Genomic DNA, 17,006 nt, shown 5'->3' on the forward strand with positions numbered 1-17,006 from the left:
TCTTTCCACACGTGGGAGATCACGGGCGAAGCTGAGAAAGCGTCCGTGTGCGAGCTTTTGTGTAGATCTAAGCTTTCCACTCCGGCGGGCACCGGAAAGCACGATCCCGGGTCTTGTGGTTTACTGGCAGCGGTCTTCCAAAGCGGCGGCCCCAGGTTGCGTGGGCGCCAGCAGGCAGGAAGGGCGCCTGTTGCTCCACAGCCTGCCCGGCACTGGGTGCTGTCGGTGGTGCTCTGAACGGGGCCATTCAGGGAGAGGCGCGTCTCATTGTCTTAATTTCCATTTCCCCAACAACCGCGATGCTCAGCATCTTCTCATTTGCTTCCTTGCACTCGTGAGTCGTCTTAGGTGGCGTCTGCTCTGGTCCGTGGTCCATTTGTACCTGGCTCTGCCAGGGATGGCGCTGACATCGCAGGGCACGGGAGCACAGCAAGAATGGGGTCTCCGGGCTCGTGTTGGGACTGGGCAGAGTGGGGTGGGGCAAGGGAGACACCTTCCAACCGGGCGGCCTGTGTCCTGCCTGGGAACGCGGAGGTTCCAGCACCCTGGTTGGAGAGCTGGGACCCTCTGGTCTGCAGCCTTTAGGCCTCGGCGAAGGCAGAGAGCTCAGAGGCAGGGGGTCATAGAGCCAGGTCAAACCGCCATTATCTAAACCCGGGAAGGGGTCGCATCTTTTATTCCCCTTCATTCCCACAGCTGCTGCCAGCCCTGTGCCACCCTCTTCTGCTTCACGCTGAAACGAAAGAGCACCTGCGGCCAGCTGGGGGGCGGGTGGGGCACACTGAGGGGGCACCCTGCCGCTCAGGGCAGCAGAGCTCCAGCTTAGTAGCACCCCCACCCCCTCAGACCTCCTGGGGCCACGAGGGGAAGGCGTGAACACAGGAGTGGAGAAACAGGACGCATCTGAGCCTCGTTTCCAGCCTGTCTTTGTCACGTGCTTGCTGTGACCTGGGGAAGGGCCTAGATGCTGCCCCTGCATTTCTCTAACTCGGGGAGTCCCCATGCATGAGCCACCTGCCTTGAGAGGTGTCAAGGGGAGGGAGAGGGCTCTGGTTGGGCGTTTCTGACTTGAGGGCAGTGTTAGCTCCTGGGAACAGAATGAGATGTTTCTGCAGAGCTGTCCGAAGAAGTGAACGGACCAGGGTGGTACCTGTCTATTGGACGGAAACCAGACACGAACCTCCCCAGTGGTCACTGTTCATGACATACTCACTTCCAAGGTCTGCAGAAGTCCAGGGACAAGGCGGGCGAACTGACAGAAGCCTTACAGGGGGCTGGCAGCAGAGGCAGGGTCCTCAGGGGACACACACAGGCCTGGCACAGGTCTTTAACCTCAGCCTTGCCACAGCCGGCTCGGCGATTCTGGGATGTCTGGATGTCTTCAGATGCCCCAGCTGGTGCGGGGGATCCCACTGGGTGCTCTGCACGGGGTGCAGGCCTGGCCTTGTGGACCCATCTCTGCGGCCCCAGCCAGTGAAGGCGGGACAAAACCCCCACTCCTGCCCCCGGCTGCAGCTACAGAGGAGCCCCAATTCCGTGGGAGGTTGTCTAAGTCTTTGAAGACAGCTAGTTAGCCTCACTTTCCACTGTACTCAGCAGAAAGTATAAACGTCACCAGAAACTGTTACGCTGCCTCCTCTCCTATGGGGCGGGTGGCGGTTGACCAGCAGGCCCTTGCTGGATGTTCTCGGGTCGGGCTGCGTGGAGCTGCTGCCCTGGGGCACCTGCCAACACGCCTGCTTTCTCACTGCCCCAGCTCAGTGTGGGGAACGTCTGAGCCTGAGGAAGAGGGAAGGCGGAGGGGGCAGATGATGACAGGGGGACACACAGGGGAGGAAAGGAGAGGGTGGAAAGGCCTGAACGGATGAATTCAGAATCCAGATCAGTCCAATCCTGGGGTCTAACTGTAACAGAGGACGTGACCGTTGAGTTTAGGCAAAAGGTTTGCGTATCTGTGAGGGGCAGAGAGCAAATCATCTGTGTTTGAGAAACATTCTGCCTTTATTTTGAAAAGTGAAGGTGGTGGGTACAGAGGAGGTTAAAAGTTTGAGGAGTTGGAAACTTACTAGATCCTGGAATTCCATTAAGTTCTCTTTTAAACTTTTGCTTCTTTTCTTTTGGTCTCTTTTTTGTCTTTTTAGGGCCACACCTGTGGCACATGGAGGTTCCCAGGCTAGGGCGTGAACTGGAGCTGTAGCCGCCGGCCCACATCACAGCCACAGCAACACAGATCCGAGCCATGTCTTCACCCTACACCACAGCTCACGGCAACGCCAGATCCTTAATCCACTGAGCGAGGCCAGGGATCGAACCCCCATCCTCAAGAATACCAGTCGGATTCGTTAACCGCTGGGCCATGATGCGAACTCCAACTTTGGCTTTTTTAGTGAAAAATTTCAAGCCCATCTTCAACAAGACGTGCAGAGTATGATTTCTCATTCTCTCTCATCCTGCTTCAGCAGTTCTAACTTTACGGCCCATCTGGTTTCCTCTTTATCCCCAGCCATGCTCCTGCTCTGTCAATTTGGAGGAAATCTCAGACCTCAGACCATTTTATCTGTGACTGTTTCCGTCTGTGTCTCTAAAGGGACTGCGATCACGGCGCTACTGTGGGACATAAACCCTGCCAGTATCTGTGCGACTTTAAGTATCAGTCCCCCCTGGATGTTTCAGATTACCTTATTTAAAAGCAATTTGATTTTAGGATCCAAATAAATCCACACATTGTGATTGTTCATGTCTCTTGAGTCATATATCCCTCCACCTTTGACTTTTTTTTTTTTTTTTTTGCTTTTTGCTTTTCCAGGGCCACTCCTATGGCATACGGAGGTTCCCAGGCTAGGGGTCTAATCGGAGCTGTAGCTCTTAGCCTACACCACAGCAACTCGGGATCTGAGCCACGTCTGTGACTTACACCACAGCTCACGGCAACGCCGGATCCTTAATTCACTGAGCAAGGCCAACCTCGTGGTTCCTAGTCGGATTTGTTAACCACTGCGTCACGACGGGAACTCCTCCGTCTTTGTCTTTTTCAACTTTATTTTGTTGAAGAAACTGTCATTTCCCTTCATTTCCTCCAGATCCAACTCAGGCTGGTTTTCTTGGCGAGACTGCGTAAGTGGTGGGGGCACCCCCATTGGGGAGGGAAGCTGTGTATGGTGTCTTTATTTTTTTTCTTTTTCGGCCCCCCTGCGGCATATGGAGCCAGGATCAAGTGACCCAAGCCCAAGTCGTGACCCAGGCCACAGCCGCAGCAACGCCAGATCCTGAGCCCACCGTGCCCAGCCGGGGATTGAACCTGAATCCAAGCCCTCCCAAGACGCCACCAATCCCGCTGCGTCACAGTGGGAGCTCCTGGTGGTCTTTATTAGTGGCTGACGTCTAGATCCATCAGTGCGGGGGAGGGCTTACAAAACGGTGGCCTTCCTTCTTCACTGACTGGCTGGGCTCCTGCTATCCAGAAGGCCTTCCCTTCCTCAGCTCTGCAGCCCCCCCGAGATGTGTTCGTGGGAAAGGGCACAATAAATGCTTGATGCCTTCTCAGTTTTCAAAGGAGTAAGCTGGCTTCCTAGAGAGTCCAAAGGGGATGTCAATGGTGGAGCTTGTCCTCGCAGCATCACTGGGAAGCGCTGGACCCCACGTCTCCCTGTCATCCTGGACGCTGCTCCCACGGCCTCAGAGCGCTCAGGCCCCACTGGGCCTGAGGAGCCGCCCACGGCCGCCAGGCCCTCAGACGTGCAGTTGGCTCTGGACTTGTTCAGGTCTTGTTTTTTCCCCTGAGTGAACCCAAGGAAGCCAGAGTCTTCAATAAAACACTTCGTGAACGACAACATGTGAACTACGCTCACTTCCACAACCTCAGACGCCCATCGAGGCAATTCGGGAAGAAACGATCTCGTAGCATCCCTGGAAATGACCAGAAGTCTTGCATTCTGATTTTTCAGGTGACAGCAGTAAGCTACACTCTTGACTGTGATTTTCCAGAGTTAGAAACTTGAGATACCCACATTAAAGTCTGAAATGAATCAAATTAGTCAGGATGCTTTGTGATTGGCTTGACTGCAATATCCAGAAAGTGGCCGGATGTTCAGCCGTCTTCAGTTCAACTGCTAATTCTGATTATCACATGTTCTAAATGGTTAATGAGAGTCACACATTTGACCTGCCCGACTCCTCTTCCTCTTCAACGAATTTCAAAGGTCGACTGCCGACGACACCCTCTGTGGAGCTTGCTGTCATCTCCTTTGCTGCACCAACACCCTGCCAGACACCCCCAAATACCCACCAGCCAAGAAACCTCTAAGGGTGATTACGTGTGTGACTTTTTTTTTTAATTGTATAATTCATTTATACAGAGAAATCATTTGGATTTAACTATTTACAGTCTTTTCCAATTTTCATTTCCACTGGCCAAATAGAGTTCACATAATAGTCACCATTTACTTGAACTGATCACCGTTACAAATCTGCCCTGACACAGGGCTTTCAGAGCTCCCCCGAAAGACGCTGGTCTCACTGGAACAGAAACATTTCAGAGTAGAAGACGCACTAGTCTCTTTTCCCTCTTATGCATAAATCTGCCCAAATTGATCTGCTATGGTCAAATTTTCAACATGCCGTTTTCTTTCCAACCCCATTATTTCCAAGTATTGTAAACCAAGGCAAATACAGTTCACTTCCCCCAAGCCTTCTACGACTTACTACAAACTCTCAAGTCTGGCTTTTATCATCTCCTTTCGTAAATGTCTGACTCAACCAGACATTCTGCTTTAAGACAAGACTACTCTCTTTGTCCCTCTTTTTTTTTTTTTTTTTTTTTTTTTTTTTAAAAAAAAAACCTACTACCAGTCAGTTCCTTTCCGCCTGCTTTTTCAGACAACACGAACTTTCCATGAACGCGTTAAGGTGGTTTTCTTGCCGTAATCCAGAATACACCAAGTCATTTCACGTGTGCTCACCACCCCGCAATCCTACCCTTTAAAAAACTGCAATTTTCTGAATTGGCTCAAAAACAGTATGGCTTGGTTTCACTTGGTAAAGTTAATATGATGTAAAAAACACACACATGTATATACATACACACATACACACATTTTTAATCAAGGAAGAAAAATACTTTAGAGACATGCCAATTTGAAAAGGCATCAAAGTAAAAAAATAAAAGCAAATACTAAAAACTACTTTACAATAAAAAAAATTAAATAATCGGCAGGTTCAATCAATGAAAAATGAGGAATGTGCAGTGAAAAACAAACAAGAAAAAGCATTCCAGTTGGTAAAATGGAAAACCTATTAAGTTGTGTTCGTTTTCCAAGGAACTTATGTTTCAACGTAAATTCTGAAACACAAACATATATTTCCAAGTAGATCTTAGAGGCCAATGTTAAAATTTCAAATTCTGCATTCAGAATTTATCAAAGAAACACTGGTAAAATCCCAGTATTTGTAAAATTTTAGGCTTTGGCAAACATTGTAAATATCACAATTGGTATTAAAAAAATCATCATGAATACAGAATGAGGAGGAAATCCATTTTGTAAGCATTTCATCTGATTAAAAATACCAGGCTGCATGTTCTACATCTGAGAAAATATATTTTTTAAAAGACTGCAGTTTAACAGTAATCTGTATATGTACCTTTAGCTGCCATTAAAAAAAAAAAAAAAAAAAAAAAAGAGGAACAACCACCAAAACCAACCAAAAACACAGAGCACGTGTCGACTGGTACTGAGTAACCCTGAAACATCGCAAGGGCGACTGTACAGCATAAATAGAGTCTCTCCCCAAACGCTTCCCGGGGTGTCCTTTACACCAGAGTCTCCTTCCGCTGGCCACCAACCTGGGCTCTGTCCCTGGCTTTTCGGAAGCCGGCCTGGGCTCGACGGGCTTTCCCGCCCTTCACGTCATCCGCCGTGGGCGCTGGGGGGCCGCCCCGGGGAGCTTCTCCGTCAACTTCGACCTGCGTCAGGCTGGCCGCCGTGGATGCCCGTCTCTGGGCCCTGGTGCCCCCGGCGGGAGCAGGAGGGTGGTTCTCCCCGTACTCCTCGTGCAGCTCTGGCACACCCCGCAGCTCCGAGGGACTGGCGGCCCGCCGGAAAGGGGCGATGGCGGCGCGGATGCAGCTGAACCACTGCTGCTTGTGGAACACGTCGTTGGCCTGGAGAGTGTGGGACTGGCCTGCAGAGGCGTCTTGGAAGCGAACGCGAAAGATGTTTTTGGCTAGAAAAATAGAAATTAAAAAAAGGAGATCAGACTTAAGAGAGCGTGTTCCAGAGAGAGGGGTCAGGCGATCTGAACGTGGCTGCTGGTATTTCCCCCCCTCGCAGGTCCCTGAGGCGGAGACGGGAAAGGAGGCCCGACAGTGCTTAGTAGATACACGTGGTGGGGCTGGAGCAGCGGGCCTGACAGCTCGGGGAGCCTAACAGGGGGAGGACAGCAGAGCCCCTTTCCCCTTTAGTTTTTTGTGTGGGAACAGCCTTTTTAAAGGTTCAAACTGAAGTGGCTGGGTTGCGAGTTGGTCTAAACTGCTTTCCGCGGGCAGTTACCTTTATCGGAGGTGCCGAAAGCCCCTCGAAAGGACCCTCCCATCCTCACGTCCCCGTCCGGCAGGTCCTCCAGGACCAGCTCCTCCACCGGGATCGGCTGCCGGTAAACCTGGTAGGAGGGACGCTCGCTGCGAGTCACAGGCCGAGTCAAAACCAAGATGTCTTGAAACAGGAAAATGTAAAGTTTCTGGAGAAACGAGAAACGAACGCCTCCTAAACATGGAGCTTTGCGACTTTAAGCGATGAAAGCCGCCGCTGGAGTAACCTGACTTGATCCACCAACTTCCTCGCACTGATTTACTGCGATGTGCCTGACAAGGGACCTCATAAAGCCGTGAGGTGCACGCTGTGCGCGGTCGCCTCGGAGAGCCTTCTCATCACAGCCCACAGACCACTCTGGCATCCGCGTGTAACTTTAGACGCAGCAGCAGCTGAGCAAATGCTGCGCAGCACAAAGAGCTGCCTGTCGAGGGAAACGGGACAGGCAACACCAGGCTGGCTGGCACGGGCTTCTAACAGGGCCGGAATTTAAGAAGGGAAGCTGGTAAAACATTGAGGGTCTGGCCTGTCCCCACAAACGCAGGCTCTTATGGAACAATGAGGCCTCACGGTAGAAACTGGGGATGTCCGGTCTCAACTATTTCCAAAAAGAACCTCAGTTTGCAAAGTGGGCTACTGAAAAGCACCTAATGAAGGAAAAATACCTTTCTGAGCCTGTAGTTCATTCAAGCAGATGCCTTTGTAATTAAGATGTTAAAAGTAAGTTTTCTTTCATTCAATCTGCTGCAGAAATTTGTCTAGGCATGCTAAAAAAACACTTTAAATTTTTTTTTGAAGGCTCTGCTGCTCTGTATTAAACATTATAAAATAACTTATTTAGAAAGGAACCCCTACCCAAACGAGTTGATATATGCTTCAAAACTAAAAAATAACGTATTACGGTTTCTCCACTGAGACACTGAAGTCATTCCGTCATGAGACACCAGAGGTTTGCTTCATCAAAGCTGCTGCCTTGAAATCCAGCAACCTCACCTCCCGAGCGCGTTACAGACCCGCCTCGCGACGGCTCACGTCCCGTCCGTGCGCAGGGCACTCACGTGTCCGTTCTTGTTCTTCAGCTCCCCGTGGCAAAGCAAGACCTTGCTTGCTTCAATCCTGGGGTCCTTCTGCCTTTCGTCCAGGTACTCCAGCTTGTCAACGTAATACTGACACTCCGACTCTCCCTTCTTCAAGTTGATGTCAGAGAGGACTCCCTGTATGATCAGTATCTAAAATGCATCAAGAAAAATCAACAGAGCGTTTTCAGGGTGTTGGTTTATCCTGTTTTCCCACAGGACCGAAATGTCACATTAAAATTTTAAAGGGGGAAGGGACCCAGAAATCAGGTAATTCAGTCAATCCCTCACTTTACAGCCTGGGCCAAACTGGGTGATTTGCCAAAGCCACACACCTAGGTAACGGAAGGATCAGATCAGCGTCCAGGCGCTTGATTAAAGTCTAACACGAGCCGAGCTCCTCTTGGCCAGCGCACAGCGCAGCAACACACGGGACCCGGCAACAACCACAGAACCCGCTGTGCTGCCTCAACCACACGCAGAAGGCATGGGAATGTCCCTGCACACCTTGCTCAGACAAGACAAGCTGGCACTCAACGTGAGGGACGGAAGAGCCTCTGACTGGCCACTTACCGCCTCCTCCAGAAGCTGCTCATCAGGGTGGTCTTTGGGAGTGTGTCTAAGAATCTCCTTCAGCAGCAAAGGGTATTTGACGAGGCGGCTTCGAGGATATCCAGGAAGCTCCACAGATCTAGTTTGCGGCTGAAGGGGGACTCCAGGCATCGCTGGAGGAAGTCTTGGACTCTAGGGTCCTGTTTCTTTTGATCGAGGAGGGCTTTGGCTGCCAGCTGGTTGCTGCAGTAGCCTCGGTAGGCGTTCAGGCCCGGCAGCTGAAGGGGAAGAGGAGAACAAAGGATCATCAGTTCCTGCTGCGATTTAGTCCATTCGTGAGACTGGACACAAACCACAAAACGCAGAGCATGCTTGAAAGCTCTAAGAAGCTGTGAGAATGTTCCTGCAGGTCCTGTGGAATCGCGCAGTCCTCTGGGCCGCCATCAGATGCCCTTCCCGCTTTCCCTCACTTGGCTAAATCCAGCCAAAGCCTCACGACTCCTAGTGCCCCAGGCTCCATCAGATGCTGGTCCTCTGCGTTCCCAGGACACCTGGGCCTCCTCTGTCTCCTTCCTCTCCCGCCCTGAGACTGCCTGTTTACTGACTGTTCTCGCCACACTATAAATGCCCCTCTTTCACCCGAGTCCCCAGCCATCCCTCCTAGAACAATGCCTGGCAGCTTGGCAGACGCTCCAAGACTCACTGAGAGAAGAAAACAGGTGATTAACAGTAGGTGATTCTGTCCAAGGAGGAACATATTCTTAAAACAAATGAAATAGCATCATTCGTGAAGAATTTTTTTAAACTGAGACTATAACTTCTATAACAGCTATGTAAATGTGTTCAGTTTTAATGCTTATTATCTCATTTTAGAATCCAGTTACTGAATGAAACCAATGTGATATTCATCACAAATGACATGTATGAGAGGTCCCGTTGTGGCGCAGCAGAAACGACTCCAACCAGGAACCGTGAAGTTGCAGGTTTGATCCCTGGCCTCGCTCCATGGGTTAAGGATCCAGCGTTGCCATGAGCTGTGGTGTAGGTCGCAGATGTGGCTCAGATCAGGTGTTGCTGTGGCTGTGGCGGAAGCCGGCAGCTGTAGCTCCGAATGGACCCCTAGCCTGGGACCCTCCGTGTGCCACAGGTGCAGCCCTAAAAAGCAAAAACAAAAACAAGTGACAGGTACGGCGCATCTGTATGAACCTCTCAGAAGTAGACAACTTGCTACATACCCAGTTTACAAGAATGTGACCAATGTGCTCCACTGTCCCACCAGGCTTGGTTGCTTCTCCTATTCTTGCCAACAAATCTGAAGGGTAAAAACCAAAAATATCAACTACGTTTACCTAAAAAGTAGTTCAGGGAGGGCAAGATAGGCTAGAGGATTAAGAGGTTCAAACGACTGTGTATAATATAAACAAGCTACAGGACAGAGTGTACAGCACAAGGAATGCAGCCAGCATTTTATAATAACTTTAAATGGAGTATAATCTATAAAAGTATGAGTTACTATGCTGGACGCATGAGACTAAGATTGTAAATCAATTATACTCCAATAAAATGTAAAAATTTTTAAAAATCAGCACTAAATGAGAAGTTTGGATTTAAAATCACTTGTGCTACTCCTATTTAGTGGGTAACGCAGCTCTGGCGGCATTTCTCACCTTCGTGCAGAGGTATGTAAGCATCCAGATCACCAAATATATGCGTGAGCTCCTCCTCAGACATAATAGACAGCTTTAACATGGGGTCGTGGTAGGCCTGTCAGAGAGGAGACAGGTGTCATACAGAGATGGGGCAAGCAAAACACGACCAGAGGGGTCTACGTGAAGCAAGCACGACTGACTCCGTCAAAACAGCATGGATTCTGTTCTACACATAAACGAAATTAAGGTCTAATTAATCTCAAGATGGACTCTCTTACAATATTCACATTTGTCTAATAAACGTCCTCTACAAAAAGTATTCGACAGTAGGTATTTTCTACTTTTCAACGTCTAAAGGTAAGAAAGTCATCCTTTAGATTTTGTGAAATGCAATTCTTATAAGCCATGGCACATGATAAAAGTTATATACTTGCCTTTCTTGCAAGCTTGAGATCCTCAATTAAATCCTGTTCACCTCGGGACATTTCATATATTGCCTAAGGGGAAAAAAATCCAGCAAACATTAACAGTCACTCCCTTGAGAAAGTAAAACCGTATACGATTGATATTTACCATTATTTAACGAACATTCTGAACAGTGCTTTTTAAAGTGGCTCAGTCTAGCACTAGACTTCGGCACGCAATCTCGAGTGAGAGGATGCTGTGAGTTCTGTCACTGAACCCCATCGGGGTTGGCACATGCCGTGACCCCCACCCATCACAGGAGCTGCTCCACCGGGTCACGAATGACCACTAGAGCACAGACCCCATTAGGTCTGCAACTTGTCCGGCAAATATGTTTAAAATCCAAGGACTAGTTTTTGTTTCGCCCAAGCCGTGAGCGGTCTTGCTAGGGAGGGCAGCGCACCTCCTGACGCTTGATTTCTCTGGTCGTTAAGGACTCCTTCATGCCCACGTCTAACATCTCGGACCACAGAGCACTGCTTCGCCTTTTGGCAGGCGTGGGCACTGTGGATCTGCTCGAAAACTTCTGGGCAGAAGCTGGGGATCTGCTGTCACCACGAAGGGTGAATGACTGAAAAGGAAAAAGAGAAAGAGGTGACCAAGAAAAAAGATTTGGCAGATACAGGAATTATTTCCTTAAAAAAGTTAGACAAATTGAAAAAAAAGGTCCTGAGAATTTTTTAATGCTGGAAACAATCCTTTATCCAGGCTTCAATCTAGTATTCCAAAATATTTATCAACCAAAATTACTTTCTGGGAATAAAAACTATTCAAGACTGTGTTTTGGTATAAGATGCAAACTAATATGATGAGACGGTATGAACAACCGTTCTGGTAACAACATTCTTACCAGCACATCCCCCACCCCTCGACGTTTAAACACAACAGGACAGACCTGTTTGTACCTCGCACAGAAGACCGAGCTCTAGGCGTCTATGTATAAACACCTCCTCACTAATTACTCAGCCCTGGCCTTTCCCCTCTTACCTGTATTGTTTGACCAAAGCGCCTGACGGCTCCATTTCTTACAGGAGAGATTAAATTTGCCAAGGATGTGACCCGGGCTAGAGGTCGAACTCTTTTATTGCTTGGCTCCTGTGAAAACAAAAACAAATGGTACCAAATGTGTGTTTAGGTGTAATGATTTCAAACAAGTTTGGACAAAGTTAAGCCCTCTCAAAAACCAGATATTTGTACAGTATAAAATATAGACTCAATGAACTCTGAAAATGCATGTTGTTTTTCAGTGCTGACATACGAAGAACATTAATGAGTAACAGGGATTTATTAAAAAATAAGTGGCATAAGAAAGGCTAGTCAAATATCTAAACATCACTCTGAGAATGTAACAAATACTGTCATTAAACAGAAGAAAAACCAAAATTAAAGCAAATTAAGTTTTAAAATTCTATAGAAGTTTCTAGTTTACTATAGAAACTTAAGAAAGCCCAGCTTATTACTATGAAAAATTTCAAATACAGCACAATGAATCTCACGTACTTATCACTCAGCCTCAGCTATTTTGGGTATAACACTTTGTTTCATCTCTGCCCCTACTGAAATATTTTAAAGCAAGTGCCAAACATCCTATCATGTCACCCAAATACTTCGGAGTCAGCGAAGAGCTTTTAAATGGATGTGTCTGACACGGGAACGGGTCTGCTCTAAAGGCAGGGAGGTCTCTGTGATGGGAGGCACTCGAGCACAGGCAGGACCTGGTCAAGAGGCCACTCGGCCTCTGGAATCAGACGGACCGGGACCAGATCGTGGCTGGGGCTCTCGATGGGGAGCACCCCGGGTCTCCTGTTTTCTCGTCTGTAAAATGGGGCCAATAGCTGAACCTCTCTTACAAAGGTGTTATGAAGATGAAGTACGTTTAAAGGGCTCCGGACGGTTCTTGGGACATATAGTTTCAGTTACTACTAACGTTCTTTCTTAGGAATATTTCTACTTATTAAGTAAATGTTGGGGTTTATAAATAATTAGATCATCTCTCTTACATTTAATGAATTAACTTCAAGGAAAAATATACACAAATTCAGAAGACAGTCACTGTTCCACACGTATTGCTCTTAAAAAATAATACTAGCGTAGTGAACACATCACTTATCATTCAAGGATCTCAACTTCACCAACTGCAGCCCTCTCCCTTGACTGCCAGGAAAACGGAGGCACACCATTCGGTGACTCACACAGCTACAGAGATAAAGGCCGAACACAAAGCAGGCCTCTCCTTCGGAAAGTCTCTGAGGCGTTAGTATGTGTTCGTATTGGGTGCCTTTGACAACTGTGGCATACTGGACAACGTAATTTTAATGAGAATGCAGAAGGAAATATAACAAAAAATTACATTAAAATCACCACTTACAAAGTACCACTTAAAAATGGCAGATGAAAAAAACTCTTTTCTAAAAATTCTTTGAGATGACCAAAGTCATAGAAAAGAGACGAGTGAAAGTAACCCCCTTAGAGTGACTGAGGGGTAAAGAGGCGGCGCTGAAGTCCTCTGCAAAGAAACGTAAATGGTTTGACTATTCAAAGAAGCAGCCAGACGGATGGCAGCGCCTAAAGGTACAGGCCACAGGCCATGGGAGGAGGGCGTGCGACCCGCCCAGGTGAGGAGACCTCCTAGACCCGAGGGTCCACCCAGGCCCTGAGGTCTGCAAGGGGTGGTGTGGACCGACCCTCCCCCGCCGGAGTCAGCCTCCAAAGAAACTCTGAATAAAGCCACTAACGCGCACGTGTTCAGGGAAGCGAACCAGCGACCTTGGAGACGCGGGTAAAACGCGAGTGTGCAGGCCTCCCTCCCGCAGGCCCGCCTGCCAGACCCAAGGCGCGCGTGCCCGGGCAGCGCGAGGCATTCCTTTCCATTTAGTAAGGCCGGTACGAACATGCTTCCGCTTGGAGGGAGATAGAATTACCTCACAGAGTGCGATATGCCCACGTTAACCAGGAGAAAGCAGCTGGCAGTTCTGTGCCACCGTCTGGAGAGAGTGGTTAATTCCTCTTCCCTGTTTGGAGCATAACCAGCCTGACTCCTGAGTAAGCCCTAACATATTTCACTTTGAACATCTTTAAAAAGGTGCTCTTCCCAGTGACTTTCAAAGGAAAACTTACTTTAGCTGGGAGGGAAGGAAGTGTTGAAATCCATTTTAGCACATAAATTCAAAGTAATGATCCAAAATTCTTATTTGTAGGATCACTACCACTACTCATTTCCTGGTAGCTCAAAATTGTGATACAACTAAATGTAAATACATCTGAAGCATCTTCTGAAACGACACTCTCTTCAGGGTGGCAGGGTATTATGCTAAGCAGTGTTCGGTGTGAAGTCTGTTTCACAGGCCTTGGGAGCCCATCTATAATCTCACTTCTTCACAAAGGGTGTCAGCTCATCTCCTGCCGTCTGGGGGCGGAGGAGGACAGGGAGGAGGCCGGCGGCTCGGGCAAGGCCAGGGAGTGCTGAGTCAGGGACCCGCAGGCCGGGCGGGGAGGCCACCCCTGGACTCCTCCTCACACAGGCTTTCGGATGGGAAAGGACCGTCCCTGTGTGTGAAGAATGTTTGGCAGACACAGCACAAACTTTTAGCATGTATATTTCAAGATATGAAGAACTTTAATGATGAAATGGCAAGTGCGACTGAAATGTGAAGGCATGATTCCGGACGTGGCTAACTAACTCAGGATAATTGCGTTACTTGAAACAAATATCATATGGCCAACATTTGTGGAAAAGTGATATGAACTAGGCATTCATGGGCCACCTGTAAGACAGGGACAAAAATTGTCTCTCAATAGATTAGAATTTGGCGCACGCTGGCTACAACCAGAAGCAGTTTTTCTTTAGAGGTGGGTCTAGATGAGCCATTTTAGTTATCTTGGTTTGGGAATTAAGAACCTAAACATATTTTGAAGACCAAGTGTTTCGAGAAGTGGGGTCCACCTGCATCTGCCCTTCGGCAGACACAGGAGCAGGGACAGGGTTTGGAGGTGATGAAGGGGGTAAGGGGCCTTCTACATTTTCGTCACCCCCAAATAAGGTGGACATAGGGTTTGGTTATGGAGACCGTGAACAGCATCATGGTGGCTACAAGAAGCTTCAAGAATGAGCACAGATAACTGAAACTGCGCTCCTCAAAAGAGAATCTGAAAATCGACGGGAAGAGAGAAAGAACACCAACAAGTTTACATGCTCAAGGAACTTTCTACTGAAGGCAACCTTTCACCAGGGCTAAGGTTCACTTAGACAGGGGAAAAAACCCCAACACCCTCTAATATAAATTCATGTTGTTTATTTAGGTTAGCTTTTAACCAGCCTATCTAGTTTAAACTAGTAGGCAATCACATGCATTGTTATAGGGTCTGCCTTGAGACCAAATTTTTAATCAATCTATTTATTTTACTAATCTAGTTGCAGTCAGATTTCATACTTAAAAGATCTTGGGAAAATTCTATTGAGAACCCAGGTTTTTTGTAAAAAAGGTTTTTTCTCCTAATGTTGTCAAAAAAAGAAAAAGTCAAATTTAATTGTTTATTTAAGGCTGTGTTGCTAAAAACCCGGGAACACTCCTAGTGTTTTTAATCTTTGAATAAAGGTATGCCAGAAGCATGGCCAGTGTCTGATACCAAACAAAAAGACTAATTCTTGATGGTGCAGAAAATGATCTGTTTTAGTATTTACACCCATGACCACTTCTGAGAAAACTGAAACACATACACAAAAGCCAAGGCCAAACACACACAAAAACAAAACCCAAGCCAAATCACACCAAATGAAAGCCTACCTTCTAAAGATGGCAGCTAGTTTAACGACCAAAAGGTGTGTGCGCGACGCAGGGCTCTACCAAGACGGAGGATACACTGCCCTTACCAAGCACCAAGACAGTGTACACCACCGACATCTACCGTGGTGCACTGCAGAAACAATGCCCAGAGTCCCGCATCGACAATCAGAAGTAAATAAAATGGCATAAACGCCACTTATTTTGGTAAAGGTTCATAAAGACTTTAAAAAAGTATAATGGCTTCAGGTACTTGAAGGAAGGAAGGCAGGAGTGTCTGAATAATGACTCACTGGCTTAAATACTTTAACATGGTTTTCTTTCTGAAGAACAAAAGTCTCACATGAGGAATTTATTAGATGTGGAAAGAAAATTAAAAGTGAACACCAGGTCGGAGGGCTTTTTGTTCGCTAGCATGCACTTGCAAGGGAGGGTTTCTTATTTTCCTCTTACTCCACAAGGCAGCTCCTAAGACTTAACAGGTAATACACATAAATGCAGCTCAAGCAAACAACCCACCCCCGCAACCCAAATAAACAGCTGTAATAAGCAACAGAAATCTAACCAAATTGAACAGCATATATATTTAAAATCTTTCCTCTGTGTAAAAGTTTGTGTACACTCAAGCTATGCTATGTATAAATTTAATCTGTAGCATAGTCCCGAAACACATTTCAAACCCGCCTGTAAATCGAGGTCATACACTGCAATATTCGGTACGATCCAAGGTTACGTTTAAAATTCTACTGTCATAGCGGGTCAAAGCCGTCCCGGTCCCAGGGACCTAGAGGGCACGCCTTCGGCTTTGCTCTGCAGCCTTACCTCTTGCTCCCGGAAGGACTGACTGTTAACATCCAGGACTCGTATAGTCCTCTTAATAGGCAGGAGACCCCCGACCTCGTCATGCGCCACCATGCTTCCCGTCCCCGGCAGCCCTCGGACTGAGCCCGCCGAGTCGGCCCTGCAGGACGCCCCCCGCTCCCGTGGGCGCTCAGCCGTCCCAGGCAGCCATTTGCCCGCCTCCCCGGCGGCGCGGCTTCTGCGGGCGGCCGAGGATCCCGCAGCCCTCCAGGCTCCGTGGGCGGGGCCGGGCGCCGGCTCCGGGGGCGGCACCTGAGGCCACGTGACTGCTAACTGACAGCCCGGCACACCTAGGCCTCTGGCTGGCTCGCTGCGAGGGAGAGAGAAAGCTCTGAATCCAAGGGTTGGGAATTGGCAGGGTGAGCCCAGAGGGGAAGGGAAACTGGGTTAATGGGAGGCTTTTCCTGATGCAAAAAGCCTTTCCAGAGACCAGCCGATTGCTTATCGAGGTTGCTTGCCCTCCTTAGGACTTAGTTGCAGACAAGGATCCTTTTTCTATAAAACCTGAGTACCTAGAGAGTAGTTTAGTACGGACACCTTGACAACTTTAAGAAAATCGTAAGTCAGAGTTAAATAACGTATACACTAAAGAAAAGCCTAATTATCCAGGGACCTTGCTTTTATCTTACTTAAGTGCAAACATTTTCACAATTGTGAGATTATCCAAGCCTTTACAAACTGGTTCTCACCGTTCTCAAGACCAACAGAGTAAGCACAGTAGGCAGGCTTCAGTTCCCTCTCTTCCTAAAGTAAGTCTTCTGTGGGGCTATGGGCAGCAGTATAATTGAACTACCTCGAATTTTAAAGTTCAGTGTTTCTTACACTTACAGAATATAGATATTTCTTCTATATACGTAAAAAACATGATACCTGTGTAAGAGATTTTTTAATAAGAAATACATAAAAGATGATTTCTTCCCTAAAAATATATAACAGGTTGAAGAGTAAATACTACAGAATAATAGTGGTCAGAGACTATAAGGACAAATAATGTATAAAAAACAATTTACTGAAGTTTGCAGCACAGTGTTACTTCTT

The 17,006-nt window shown here is 47.7% G+C and overlaps 1 protein-coding gene across 1 annotated transcript; it reads right to left on the reverse strand.

Annotated features, from left to right (window-relative positions):
- NET1 (neuroepithelial cell transforming 1) lies at positions 5,807–16,140 on the reverse strand. The gene is given in 11 exon segments (XM_003130825.6): positions 5,807–6,219; positions 6,546–6,732; positions 7,643–7,813; positions 8,234–8,331; positions 8,334–8,490; positions 9,448–9,524; positions 9,880–9,976; positions 10,296–10,358; positions 10,730–10,897; positions 11,314–11,421; positions 15,930–16,140. Coding segments are annotated over 11 exon segments (1,632 nt in total). The 5' UTR covers positions 16,023–16,140.

The sequence above is a fragment of the Sus scrofa genome, chromosome 10 (assembly GCF_000003025.6).
Source record: "Sus scrofa isolate TJ Tabasco breed Duroc chromosome 10, Sscrofa11.1, whole genome shotgun sequence".
Lineage (NCBI taxonomy): Eukaryota > Metazoa > Chordata > Mammalia > Artiodactyla > Suidae > Sus > Sus scrofa.